At 40.2% G+C, this 15,025-nt stretch overlaps 1 protein-coding gene across 2 annotated transcripts in view; it reads right to left on the reverse strand.

Moving 5' to 3' along the window:
• peli1b (pellino E3 ubiquitin protein ligase 1b) overlaps positions 1-15,025 on the reverse strand; it is a 54,931-nt gene that overhangs the window by 20,509 nt on the left and 19,397 nt on the right. For both annotated transcript variants that reach the window (XM_085427344.1, XM_085427343.1), the window contains exon 2: positions 2,161-2,478. In XM_085427344.1, coding sequence (XP_085283470.1) covers positions 2,161-2,243 — 83 coding nt within the window. In that variant the 5' untranslated portion in view covers positions 2,244-2,478. The remainder of the gene's footprint in view (positions 1-2,160; positions 2,479-15,025) is intronic.

Raw genomic sequence — 15,025 nt, forward strand, 5'->3', positions numbered from 1 at the left:
ATTTCCACGGTCATCTCCCTGACAATGCTGCTCTAGCACAACCCAGAACAACAAACTGTGAGTCAGCTGTGGATCCAACTATGTGTGTGTGTGTATAAGACATGAAAAATGTGCGCTCTATGCTCATAAATGTGTGTGCGTGCATGTGCATGTTTGTGCGTCTATGAACGTGCATGTAAGGAGTCTTTCCGACATCTGCATTCCTCTGTGGAGTGGGCTGGGACAGGGACCAGAGTGGAATGCCCCTTTGGGGAATAAACAGGAGATACATACAGATAGAGGAAGTCCTCCACTGTCGGTTGTTACTGGAGAAAGTGTGTGTGCAGTTAGAGTTATGCGTCTTCTATGCTGAAGATGCAGGGTGGAGTGAAGGGTTTTTCCTACAGCTGACTATGTGGACTTGACTCAAAACAAATCTCAGCATCCACTGATCTAGTAACGCATCAAGCAATGTGGGTACTGTCATGTTCAATAAGTCCAAAGCACCAGATCTGTGTGTTCTCAGTGCATGACCCTGTGTGGATAAAAATATCCCCACTGTTTATGCTGCTTTGTGGAAACACATTCCTTTTGTTTCTTTTTGGCATCTTTTCAAAAGAATCATTCTAAGCGTGTCAGAAAATATCCACAGATAAACTGACCAATCAAAGTACCTTTAAAATTTCACTGTATTTCTCTTGCAACCCCTATTATGTTTCTATAATTCTCTTCAGCAGAAATCAGCTGAACGGTATAAACATTATTAAGCTACAACATGTTGCCGGTTCTTTGGTGCTTTTTAAAAGTTCTTTAGTTTTTGGGGGTTTTTTTTGCTGGTTTTATATCTATAAGATGGTTTAGGTGACATGAGGGTAATGAGGCTGCATTAGCCAACTTATAGCGCCAACATTTATAGAAAAGTCTGAATCAGTGTTGAATGATACATTACATTTCTGTAACCAACCACTGTCAGTCCAGCATCTAGAATGCCAGATAATAACTGTGTAGCAAAACACAGTCAAAAAACAGAGCTTCATGGATTCCCCAAATCCATAACAGTGACTATATTCATCATGCATGACCATGAAGGATATTAAGGTATTATCTGTCTGTGTTTTGAGGGTGAGTCTTGGTTTATGAAGCCAGATTAACAGTCCTAGAACTTACAGGCAGCAACCAACACATTTAATTATTAACCAACCATGAATCAGATTCTTTAATTAAACACATCAACAAATTAAATAGAAATATTACCGGTATAAATAATTTTCATGAATTTGACAACCTCTAAAAAAGTGACAGACATGAGAAAAAAGTGCACAAAAATTTTCCTTTGAAATTGAGGAAGACTTAAAAAATAAACATGATATTTTGAGTATTGAGATGCCAGGGAATTTAACGAATAATTAGGCAGATTTGAATTTGAGCTTACTTTTTTATTACAATTATTATTCTAGCACCATGAAAACATTTCTGTTTTTTCACCATGCTGCAGTATTATTTGGCCTGTATGTGCTATTGGCTATGAAATAAAATGATATAAAGCTTTTATGAGGTGTTGTAAACGCATAAATGCAAAAAATATGGGTCATTTTAACCCACCGCTTTGTGCTTGCTAGGCAGCATGATGGTGTTATGATACATCATGTGTACTTCAGCTTTTGTGGATATAACTGAGATGTTGCTGTCATGGAATTAAAGCTACAGCATGCTCTCATAATGTGCTGCAGGTGCATAATTGCAAAAATTAGGTCATTTGAGCCCATTACTATGTGGTTTCCAGGCAAACTGATGGTGTCCTAATAAATCATGAACTTTTGTGGGTATAAGTTAATATGTTGCTGTAGTGAAATAGAAACGATACAATGCTTTTACAAGGTATAGCTGCATAAATGCTAAAAAAAAAAAAAAAGGGTTGTTAGGCTGCTGTTAGGTGGTTGCTAGGCAATGTGACAATGTCATCATATCTGATATAGATAAGAACCTTTCTGGGCCTAAGATGTACCTGTGTGTCAAGTTTGGTTACTCAACTCCTGATCCTGTGGGAGGAATTGGCGGCCCAGACTCAAACACTTACTAATATAGTAAGAAGATTAACAGACAAAAATAACTGCATAAAAATAATACAAATTAAAAAATGTGTGTTCTGGATGTGAGGCTGAGTATCTGTCATCTGCTTACCCTAGCACAATGAGCTCTCCATACTTCACTGGCACTTTGGTGGAGGCGGTGGTGGAGATGTTTTCCTGCTCCGGGGAGTACATTGGGCACGGTTGATTGAGGTCTGGAGGAATTTGAGGCAAGGAACGATGGGTGAGATGCAACGGGGTCACGGGAGGAAGGAAGGGGCAACGAGGGGAAGGGAGGGGGTTGGTGCTGATCGAATGGAGCACTGGGGAGAATAAGGAGAAGAAGGAAGGGGAAGGGTCAGCTGAGCCTCAGCTCCACCCTGTCATGCTTCATGGGTAGCTCCACTCTTGTAGCTCCACTTGTTCTACACTGAAAAGTGACAAAGACACAAAGATTAGTGTGTTTACTCACAGACAGTCCTGGTATCAGATCATTTAGATACACACTTTTCTTTTTCTGCAGTTTACTTTACTATTTTCACCTCAGGCTGAGAAGTAAAATGACCTTAAAGACTTTACAAAGTTGGGCATCCTTTCATCTTCACTTATAGAATAAACTACGAGTTTAAGATTTTAACAAGCCCTCAATCATGAGGCTGTCCTTTATAGGGGCTCCACATGTGTAAGTCATTTAATGCCACTTTAAATGAAGATTAATGAAATGACATTAAGAACAAATCTTTGTGTACGGGGATCAAAATTATAGCCGGCTGCAGCCACAAAACTTTGTAAATAAGACTTATAAATTAACCCCATAAAAGATGGTAATTAAAACAACAGAAGAAGCAGAAATGAAATAAACTGATAATTATAAATGAGACCAGAACCGATGACAGATGGAGATAGATGGAAATGATTTGGTAAGTTTTTCCTGAATCTTCACCAGTGTTGGTGTCGACCAGAAGAATATCCAGGCGGCCTGTTCCAGATTACACGAGGGGTCGAGCTGGTTCACAGTTTACAAGCATGTCTGAGCGATATTAAGGTCCCAGATGTTGCAGGGTCTTACTAACATCCACTAAAATTTTAAAATCAATTCTAAATTTAACGCAAAGCCAAAGTAATGACCTCAGAACAGGTGTCATATGGTTATATTTTCTTCTTCTTTTTAAACTGCGGAATCTCTGAAGTCAATTAAGATGCTCTTTTGATATTCTTTCGAATATCACGGCCATATTGTGACCATAATCAGTCCGTGTGGTCTGAATATGGTCACACTAGACAACCTTAAACTTCCGCAGATTAAATAAATAAAGGCAAATGTCTACACCTTCACATGTCTGGATGGGAAATCTTTCTGCTGACTGATCTGGGTGTCTGCGTTAAGCGCTTTGAGTCATTTTCTGAAGTCAGCATTTATACACAACTTTCTAAATACACAGGAAATCAAAGAAAGGAGAAGAGAAAGAGAGTGTGTGTGAGAAAAGAAGGCATGAGAAAAATGGAGAGGATGGACTTCCTGTTACTTTAAATTTAACTCACGACCTTTCTTGTGTAAGTCCCCCTCTCTTCCAATTACAAGGTAAAAAAAAGAAAAAAAGAAGAAAAACAGCATGCAAATCTTTCCAAATAAGAATATCATCACTTCAAATCCAGGCAACCCTCCACATATGAAGCAGAATATTCCCTGAGTGCCTATTTGCTTAGAGAGCGCATGAATAAAGTATAGGAAGTAAAGTGTTTTGATGAAGAGTGGGGGTAGGTTTGTTGTTTCTCAGTACTCTTAGTGAGGCTAATACAGTCCCAAAAGACTGAGCGTTAGGTTCACGCAGAGGCCTTCCAAATAAATATTTAAGTCACAATGCCCTATTTAGTTTGAACTAAAGGCAACAGTTATATGAGCACTTGTGGAGCATCAGAGTACACCATTTAAAATCAAATCGAGCCCGAATCCAAGGACGTGGCTTGTAGTTGATAATTAAACAACTCACAAAAACTTCCTTTAATAGACTAGACTTGTTTTAGGACCAAAGTTAGAAGAGATTCATCTTTGCAAAAGACTAAAACACCAGAGGCATCAGTACCACTCGCCTCTGTCCAGAAAATAAAGCTTGTTCCAGGAGTTGGTTTTCTTTAATCTGAGATCAACTGGCCACTAAATTGCTATCGAAGGTTTTTGTTATTACAGATGTGTCTGACCTGACTGCAAGCTCTCAACTTGTGGTTAGAATTACTTACTTAGTGATTCTTAGTTTGTTAAATAAAGTCTGAATTTGTAGCACCAAAACCACTAATAACAGGTGTCCTATGCAGCATGGCATAGGTGAGCGCCTAAGCCATGCTGCAGTTAAACTGCTGTCCTGCAGAAATTACCTAACTATTTGAGCAGAAATTTCTTAATTTCTGTTTCAGATGTACGAGGTTTCAACTGGAATCTAAATGCAAGTAGCAATGCAATCTTTGTGATTTTCGCAGAGTTGTCACAGTCAATCACCATATTCTCACATGTAAGATTGCCACCTTGAGCCATGCAATCACAAACTGACAGCAGAGCCACTTTGCCACACCAAAGTGGCTTTGAAGACAGAAGCTGACTATTAGTGTTTGCAGACCTGGTTTCAATCTCTTAAGCAATCATCTCAAAGGCAACAAAACTGCACACTCACGCCACACGGTCGTAAAACCTCTGCTCGTGCCACGCTCTCCAATTACGCCAAGTCCCCATACCACCAGCATCAGTAGCCTTCTATAGGCAAGCTGGCCATTAAAACACTTTTACACTGTACATTTCTCTCTGCCCTGCTGTTATCACAGATGTGTTTAACTCGCTTGTCATCCTAACAGAACGAATTATCACAGTAACAAGTGTCAAATGTATTGTGAATGAGGTTTTCTTACCTCTGGAACAGAATCTGGAAGTTCAGAGGAAAGCTTTTTATGGAAAGGCATCTCTCATCAAACTATTCCAGAAATGAAAAAGCTACTTCCCAAAATATATATTAAAAAAAAGATGTTCTGCTGTTAAGAACAGTGCACACATGAAATAGAACGCACAGTACCATGCTGTGCAAAACAAAGTCTGATATGATTTGTTGCCCTCACTTTTAGAAGTCTGCTGATTACGCCTACAGCTCATATGCTCAGTGGGTTACTAGGAGGAAGATGCCTCTTTGCGCTAAATGGTAGATGCATACACATAAACAGTTCCCACACAGAAACAGGAAGTCAGAGTGTTTATACCACCACAAGTGCCGCTTTCAGGCTGATCAGTTGTGACAAGCTGTGGGTATCAGTGGTGCACCCAACTCTCATTTTTTCTACTGCTTCGACATGTCATGTGCAAATTAAGCTCGCAGTAGCTCAAAACGTTACCTGGAGACGAGTAAATATTACAGCAGAGAGCATGGGGAAACACTGCATTGTGGTTTACACTTGAGTGGCAGTTTCTAGAGGTGAGAACACATTTACATAATTTAGTTCACTGGTGAAGAAAGGCTTTCCCAGGTTCAGCTTTGGGCAGCTTTTAATGACCCAGAAACCTACTTCTTGGTCTTGCTGACAGTAATCTGATCTCTCGTCATAACATGAGAAAAAATAACATGAGGGAGGAGTTGGTTTTTTAAGTACTCAGATGAGGGCATCACAACTAAGATTTTTAGGAGCTAGACGCTTTACATGCTAAATGCTCATGCAGTCATAAACTGCTTTACAAAAAGATCCATGTAGCCACAGTGATATTACTCACTGGTTTTGGACCACGTTCTCTATTATTTTTTGGAGCCAGAGGTGACCATATTTAGATGCCTGACACCTACCTTTGTCATGACACCTATTCATCAGATAGATAAACTCTAGTATTCAAGTGGATGAGCTCAACCTGTGAGCTTTCTAGAGCTCTAAAGTTGGGTATTTTAAAATGAGTGTCTATGGGGAATGACAGTAGGCAGCAAAAGATGGATGCAGTTACCATGATGTTCCCCACAAAACCTCAAAATCTGTTTTTTTGCCACCATCTTGGCGTTGTGAAACCAGATGTGACATGAGGGGGACTATGTTGGCAAATGGCGGTGGTTAACAACTTGTGAGTGACAGGCAACTGGGAAATCCTCCTTTCTGAAACTTCAATATGACTGGAAATGAGTGATGTCATGGCCCAGGACTGCTTTGCCATAGAATCCTATAAGATGAGAGCCCCTTTTTGCAACCACAGACATCACTTCTTTGTGGCCAATAAAAAGAGCTTGAGTTTAACTCATGTCTTGTCTTTTTGAAAACTAAAAAACAAAAATTTGGTCCACCCCAAGGATCGGGTCCCCCGACACAAACAGAGTAATATAGTGTACGCTGTTAAGTGCCAGGAGGATTGCTAGGATTAATACATCGGGGAAACCAAACAACCTCTGGCTAAGCGGATGGCACAACACAGAAGAGCCACCTCGTCAGACCAGAACTCTGCAGTCTATTTACACCTACAGACTAGTGGACACTCTTTTAATGATGAGGATGTACACATCCTGGACAGGGAGGAACTCTGGTTTGAGCGGGAAGTCAAGGAGGCGATTTAGGTGAAAAGGGAAAGACCATCTCTGAATCGAGGAGGGGGCCTAAGGGTACATCTTTCGCCATCTTGCAATGCTGTGATTGCAGCCTTTCCCCAACTCTCTTTGAATCGTACTCATGGCCATTGATCAGTGGTCTTTGATCAATGAGCTTTGATCAGTGGTTGTTGATCAATGGTCACGAGCATTTGCATATTAATGAGCAAGGAACTGCTCTCACAGCCCATTGTTCCTTCAGTGGTGCTGGTTTCAGTCATTATGTAAATGTACTGTTTATAAGATTGGGAAAACCTGCAGTCAGCTGAGACTGAAGAAGTCACTTGGATGAGTAACGAAACGTTTCTCCCACTGAAAACGCTACGTCCAGATGAACAGAATCAATTATTTGGGATTTGAAAACTATTGTTACTAGACACAGACAACGCAGCGATATTCAGTGTTAGTACATCTGGTACCAAGCTGGGACTACACATTATTTTTATCTGATACAATGGTCACAGTGTCAGATTAGCTGATTATTGTATTTGACTGAGAACTTGGTAATAAAAAAGACAACTGGTGACGACTGTGTGCTCACAGATCTCTGTGGAAGATTCACAAAAATTCCAACGTGCTGTATCTGGTTCAGAGTAGACAATATCAGATGATCAGGCACGTCATTTCACCCCATCAGAAAGATTATGACTTACTTAGATTAGCCAGAACTGTTGTGGCATTGCTGACACTTGAAGAGCAGAGTTCAGCAGGTGCTGAAAAGAGCAGTGAATCCTCTCAGCTTATCCCGACACTAGACACTACTGTGAAACTAGATGCAGCCCACATGCTCCTCTTACAGAAGAGGTTAAACCCACTAACCCTAAACCTCGACTCTGAATTATCAGCACACATGAAAACACACGTCTTACTGTACAAAAACACATACACACACACACACACACACACACACACACACACACACACACACACACACACACACACACACACACACGTTTGCACAATCAGCAGTGCTGAGCAAACTGTTGGCTGACTCACTGGGAATTGATTTTTTTCCAATGGATCTAGACGTTGAAAACAAAGCAAAAACAGGTCAGGATGCTGTGGGTTTCATTACTGGAAGCGGCTCCAGGGTGTTGATCTTTGTGTCTCAGCTCAGAAAAACTAGTAGCTGCCTCTTCAGGAACAAAAACTGCGCATTCTGTTTTTTTCTTAAAACACGACCGAGGTAATGGTGAAAAGTGAGGTGGGATTTGCGGTGCTGGATGCACATTTATGGACTCAGCCATGTTCAAACAAAGCTACACTAAATGGACAGCAAAGTGGACCATAACGAACAAACACAATCATTTAAACTGAAAGTTATTTTCTGGCTAATAGATTAATCATTTGCTCTACAGACAAAAACTCTGCAAATCTAATATTTTGTCACTGCTGGCATCTTCACATACTCACTTTACATGTCTTTAAAAACAAATGGGTGCTTTCACTCAAGAAAAAAACTGGGCAACGATAAAGAGTGCTGCGGATTCATTTTCTGGCAGCTCTTCTCTGCTTTAATTTGGTTTAAACAATTTGTTAATCTGCCCACATCATTTGCTTAAAGAATCATCTTTCTGAGGAAAATAAATGCATTTTGTATTACGGACTAATAATATCCATAAACTGGAGGAGCTGAGGGGGAGCAAACTGTTTAAAAAGGACGTCCCCTGTACACATACGTTGCATACACTGCATGGGCGTGTATATAATTTTTTTAATGTGTGTCTGACTAAGCTCTCGGCCTCTGCAGCTTCATGACATAGAGCTCCGTGTGGCTGCATGCCAAGTGCTGCTTAGCGACCGAGACACAGTCCTACAACAATAGGGCCATATCTCAGAAAGGCTGACTTTGCTGGCCGAGGTCACTGCTTGTAACGGTGAGCTGCTGACAGCGAGAACAGAACCCTCAAAATCAAAAGCCTTCTGAAAAGTTTACTTCATGAAGGCACCTGCTATTCTCACCGGCTTCCAAACGAGCTCAACACATGATGATGAACACACACCAAATTTTTCATATTTGCATGCAGGATAGCAGCTGTACTTTTTCTTTTTAATGCATCGCCAACTTAGCAACAGTGCAACATGTCAAACTGTGCTATTTAGTGTATGCCATTGAGCAACACAGAGCCGTGCCCAGTGAAACCGAGCTTGCATCAGCCCCCCACGCCACACACTTAACAGAGATCTCTGCAGGATTTGAATCCAGCACAATGCTTTCATGTTGAGTTAAAATGTGTGCAGTTCTTAAAAAGGGTTGTGTTATGGTAAGTTAAAGGCTGACACACTTTCAGGATCACAAAGCACAGCTTTGTTGAAACAAACAACATAACTACAGAGGCAGCGTGTTTCTCGGCTGGCAGGTCAGGAACCTGAAATGGGTCAGAAAATAGAACTAACAGGGTCGTTCCTGCTTCAGGAACAGCTATTGCTGACCACTTGGTAAATAAAACTGTCTATTAGATAGAGTAAATGGACCCCAGTTTAATGGAATGGTTTAAGAAAATAATCTTATTACAGTTCCAATGACTTTTCTTTGGCTCTGTATGCAGGAAATCCCTTAACTACTCCGCAAAGTCTAGTGCATGACTGAGTGAGAAGGCAGGTCCTGATATGCATGAGCTGCTGGCCTAAGGCCTTCAGCTTGGCTCATGTGAAAACACCTCCCAAAACGGACACTTATCTACATATTAGTGACATTTTTAAGTGATTTAAATTCCTACTTTGGTGCCACAATTCCTACATGCAGCCCTAATGAAATCCCAACAGAGACAGACTTCAATATAGAAGCTAAAAGTGCAGTGTTATTCTATTATCTAATCTAAAAACCCAAATGAAGGCATGTTATTGTTTGAGCGTATGTTTTAGGTGGAGGTCCTGACTATACATTAGCAAGATTTGTCAAGAAAAGATGCTCAAGAGGACACAGAAAGACTAAAGAAGGACTTTGGACTAGAGCAGGGTGATATGGCCAAAAATATTTATCACGATATATATTTGAAAATTTGCGATAACGATATAACCGACGATATAATTGATGCGAGACAAAATACAACTCCACAACATTACTAGCGCAAAAAGACAACCTTCCATTTATTTTCACTTAAACAAGAAGCTGGTTTTTATGTACATTAAAGCTTTATAAAAATGTAACAGTGCAAATGCAAATTCCTTGCTGAAAGTTTAACCAAAAGGCATTTCCAGTAGAAATGGGCTGGCATATCCTGAGCATAACCACGTATAATATGGTTATATGGTTAAAAAGAGGTGCTTTGCAACATTAAACTGCAGTGTGCAGTACGCATTTTTCGGACCATAAGGTGCACGGGATTATAAGGCACATTAAGCGAAACAAAGCAGTCAGATAAATCAAACTTTATTAAACTCATTCTTCTTGCTTCCTCCACTTCTGTACCCTTGATTCATTAATGTTGAATTCTCTGCAGCTGCTCTATTCCCATGTTGTTGCAGTATATTAATGACTAACCTCGTATTGTGGATGGATTATCTCAGTTGTTCTCCTGACTGAAGTTTGGTCCGTTTACAGCATCCTGCCATGCGATTGCATTTGTCTCTAACCATGAAGAACCTTCACGTTAACTTTTATAAGTGGAAAAGTGTTAGTGTTCGTCCTCCAGCTTCACTGTTTATGTTATGCTAACATAGCTGTATCGCTAGCGATCACGTAGCACATCATTATATACCAGCTAGCCCAACTTCAGTAACCCTACAAACGTCACTGCTGTTTAGTTTCCTGTCTTCATTTATGTTGGAAGTGATAGCAGAGCTGTACGTTTGATTTTTTTCAGAAATCTCTCAGTCAGAACATACAATATCATGCTTAGGTAACTAGCGAGCTAACTTCCGCTAGCTTCCTGCTAACTTCTAACTCCGTTAAATGTAATAACTTTTGTTTTCATGGATGCCTGGAAGTTAAACTTTATAGTTACACCTGGTAAAGCAGCAATGCTGATCGTTTTATTAAAGATGAAAGAATTTAGACAGTTTTTAACTCTTAAGTGATGCTGCAGTGTTGTTTGACCTGAAGCATACGGAGTTTAGGACCCAGATTACTCCCAGATTTAAGAGCATCTTAGTCCGACAAATATGACAATAACAACGGCCGCTTGCATGTTCTGCAAAAAAATGTGCTTTGTCGTGTATCTGACGGACAAACACCAAACCAGTTCCACATCACGGAAGTTGCACCATTTTTACAAACCAATTCTGGTTCATCTGTTTCACTCAACAATCGGCCATGTGCGTATGAAAACAAAGGCACTGCGCATGCGCGTTTTACTCCCATTCTATCGCGATATTTCATTTTCCTATCGTTGCCTAACATTATACCGGTATTACCGTGAACGGTATAATATGGCCCAGCCCTACTTTGGACACCTAAGATTGATTAGGAAGGAAAGAAAACCAGGACCTCCTACAGTGCAGCATCTTCATTACTGGAAAGCGGTAATGAAATCCTCCTGGCAAAGTGGGTCATCCGATCAATAAATAATCACAGATGTCTGGTACAGAGTCAAAGGGGATGGCATGTTTTAGCTCTTTTGGACTAGATGAGGTATTTAATATGAAATACCTGTTGCTTTGTGAAAAGATAACCTGGACTTTGTCAGTTTTTTAGTGTGAAATTGTACAGAATTAGAGAGGAGATCTTTAAATTCCAGTTTTAGCAAATTCAATTTTTTTTTACTTCCCCTTCATCTTAATAGCAAAGATGAAAGCTGCATTTGATGCTACTATAATCCAACACAGTGTATGGCGATGCTAAATTTTTTAATAACTGAGTCTCTGAAATAAAATCCACCTCATATTACTGTTCTTGAAAACACACAAACTGCCCGGGTATTCTGCCTGCTTGCTTAACAGTAAATATAATCCAATGCAGGCTGAAAATAGGTAACTGTTGTTTTGTTAGTTTGGGCTTCTGTGTAAAAACGAGAATTCTACGTGAGGAAAGAAATAAGCTCATCTCATCACTTGTGGCTCCTGTGATCTTAATCAAAGCTCTTTGTGACGAAGGTCATCATATGCCTAATCATCCCAGTATTACTGGCTCTCACCACATCCTCAAACGCTGAGGCTTTTAGGCATCTCACACCTTTCATGTTTCCTATGAGTGGCGTGCAAGCGAGGAGCTTTGAGCTCCCCAGCTGTTTCGTGCTGAGCAGCAGAATCACGTGCGCTTCAAAAGCTCGCAGCTTTTTAAAAAACAGAATCTCTCCCTCCGCCATCGGGCCGAGAAGCAGCGACATGAGGGGGGCTTTAACTTCTTTCCATCATGTGTGCATAAAATCAGAAATTCTAATGCATCGCGCTAGTGTGAACTGAATTTTCCTGCATCTCGAGCCCAGAGCTCACTTTACAGAAAGGTGCTAAGTTCAAGACAACAGTGCCAAAGTCAACTCTGCATTCAAAGAACCCAGAGTCACATCTGCAGTCAGAAAAATAGACACATAACATGATGTGCACTACTGTACTGTCAGTCGGTGGAGTATGGTTAGAGAAACTGCTGAATCTGCACACAAGCAGCTGGAAACAAATAAGACAGAGTAGGGAGAGGTGAGACGTCTTCTTAAATGCAAACGTCGCTGCTCAAGCAAAATATCCAAAAGTCTTCATTTTAGTGCTTAAAAGGATTGATCAATCAGTTATTTATGATTGCCCCTTAACTCTGAGCAGTAGGGCTGTGCGATATGACCAAAATCTCATATCCCGATATAAGAATTCTATCATCCCGATAACGATATAAATCACAAAAATGTAACATTTTCTGTAAATTCTGTGAATCTCGTGCAGCTCGACTTGCGGGAAGTGTTTCCAGCTGCGCGTCGTGTAGCTGGAGTCAAGTGTTTTAACCGATGCATGAAACTATACATTTTTAGACATAAGTTGTAACGGCCACCGTTTTCTTTGTGAGTATTTATTACACGGCGTGCTGCAGGGAAAAGCCTGTTCTAACGTTTGAGTCTAAGGTTTATTTTTTAGCACCTGGCGGCTCTTTTTTAATTCTCATCCGTAAATAATCTGCTCTTTCACGTGATTCAGTTTATTTTGAAAAGTCTCAACAGGATCTTGAGCTTTATTGTGAAAGGTTTATGTGGAACATAAACAAGCGGACACGCGATGGTGTCGTTGTTGCTAACGACAACGCATAAAAACAGGCGCTTGTCCGTCCGTAGTGTGGTTATATTAAATATAAGAGAAAGAGAGAACTTTAAGAAATTAATATAGCCACTACAGTGACCATCAAAACGACGAAAAAAATATTGCCGTAAACAGTTTCTTTTGCGACACCACGAAACAAACAATAGCGTAAAATGAAGGATAGACGTTTTTATATCGTCATCCGATATATATCGTTATATCGAACAGCCCTACTGAGCAGACTTATTTAGTCTACTTACTGCAATAGAAAGGTGAAAAAACTGTTGTAAACAGAGAACACGGCAATGTAGAGCAGCAAGAGAGATACTCGGTGGTGCTGAAGGACAGCCGTGCTGTGACAAACGTTTTAGCTCTGATTGCAATCTGTGCTGAAACCTTTTTATGTCACAGGTGAAAGCTCTTGAAACCGTGATGCTTACAAGTGAAATATCAGAAACCCACAGCAAATGAAAAACATCACGATATTCTGAGCTACTTCAGAGATACAGTGGGTGTTGTCCTACTTTCCAACTGAATTTACAAAAATACTTTATTGGTACAAGTGTTGGTTTATGGTAATGTCAGTAAGACACCTGCTCCCACCCACTGTGCCGTATTTCTAGGTACCAGCCTGAACATCAAAGATGGTTACAGTGCAGCAAAACCAAAGAGGGTTCCCATCAACCAAAAAATGGTCGAATGCATGAGCAGTTTTTTTTACTGTTTTTTAGATGCCTCTAAATTCTCATATAGAAATGATTTCTTTTCCCTGCACAAGTAACCTTCTTTAGTACAGATTTAAGGATACCATCAAGATAGAGCACAAAGGAAGTTTATAAATATTCATTGTGCTTTTTCTAAAGTGAATTAAAATCTTTGTATCCTCATCCAGTGGCTAATCATCTCACACCACCAAGAATGTGAAAAACAAAACTCTTTGTCCCCGTCACACTCCCAATCTGCCTAACCTGCGTTCTGTATGGAAACCAGGGTAAGCTTCTTGAGCTCAGCAGAGCAGCGAAAACAAATCTGAGTGCAGAAGCTCGTGGCCTTGAGGAATGACCTTCACAGAGAGGAGGTTATTGCTGCTGTGGTCAAAGCCCCTCGCTGATAGCTGCAAATTTGAAATGTAATTCCTGCTACTATCCAAAGTGCAGAAGCACATTTCTGTCATAACATTATTCACTCGAGTGAAGTGCAAATGTAAATCTTATATGTAACTACGGTGACGGCCTGCACCAGCCATCACGGGGCCTGAAATTCATATTTCCAAACCGAGAGGAGTATTTGGCCTTAAATGCTTCCCACAAAAGGGATTTATACACTTTGAGGGTGTTCCAGCACCCTATAAGGGAATAAGGCGGGCAACTTGGGCAAGACGAAGCATGGTTCTACCATCTCCTCTCACTGATCTGTCAGTTATTTTCTATATGATGACATAATCATTGAGTTAATCTTATTAAGAGAAATAACATATTTCTTCAAAAATATTACTTTAAGGACAAGTTTATGAAGTATTTTAACTCAGTCATTTTAAGTTGTCCTAAAATATGACAGAATAACAAAAATTGATACAAACGTTGTAAAATGGGAAACCTTTGCTGACACAATGGCAGCAATATTTTGTCTTAAGAAAGCAACTTAAGGGGCTTTAGTGTAGAACCTTCTTGTGTACTACAAAGCAGCCACTGTAGACTTCAAGGGTCGGGTTAAACATTTACAATTAGGTAAAAACACCTATTAAACAAAGCATAAGAAAAAAAGAGAACAACTGTGATTTTTATTTTCCTAGAAGAATCTCGATGTGGGGGAGGAGTCAGATGGCTCAAATCACAAACCTCAAACACCAGCTGGTTGATGGAAGAGCCAATTTCTCAGCCGACTCAAAATGTTAGCTGTCTGCCAGATTATGATTTCTAATTAAAAAAGGTTTTAAAAAAAGAATAAAAACACAAGGATTGCAGCTGATCAGGGAGACCAGAATGAGTCTAACTTTCAGTGAGCTGATGAGAATAATTTCTGCCTCTTTACCTTTAACGAGAGCCGACAAGATGTTTGTTTGAATAAATTATTAGCTCAGCCTTTTCACATCCAAAGAGCAGTGAGAAGGCCTTTTCTGCAACTAACCCGTCACACGATTAATCTTTGCAGCATCAGGTCAAAGTGCTAATAATCTAAACGCTGACGCCCACAAACAAATTACAACCAAATGTGAAAGAACAA

Source organism: Rhamphochromis longiceps, linkage group LG13, assembly GCF_057381845.1.
Source record: "Rhamphochromis longiceps isolate RC_006_pf linkage group LG13, R_longiceps_female_GT1.1, whole genome shotgun sequence".
Taxonomy (NCBI): Eukaryota; Metazoa; Chordata; class Actinopteri; order Cichliformes; family Cichlidae; genus Rhamphochromis; species Rhamphochromis longiceps.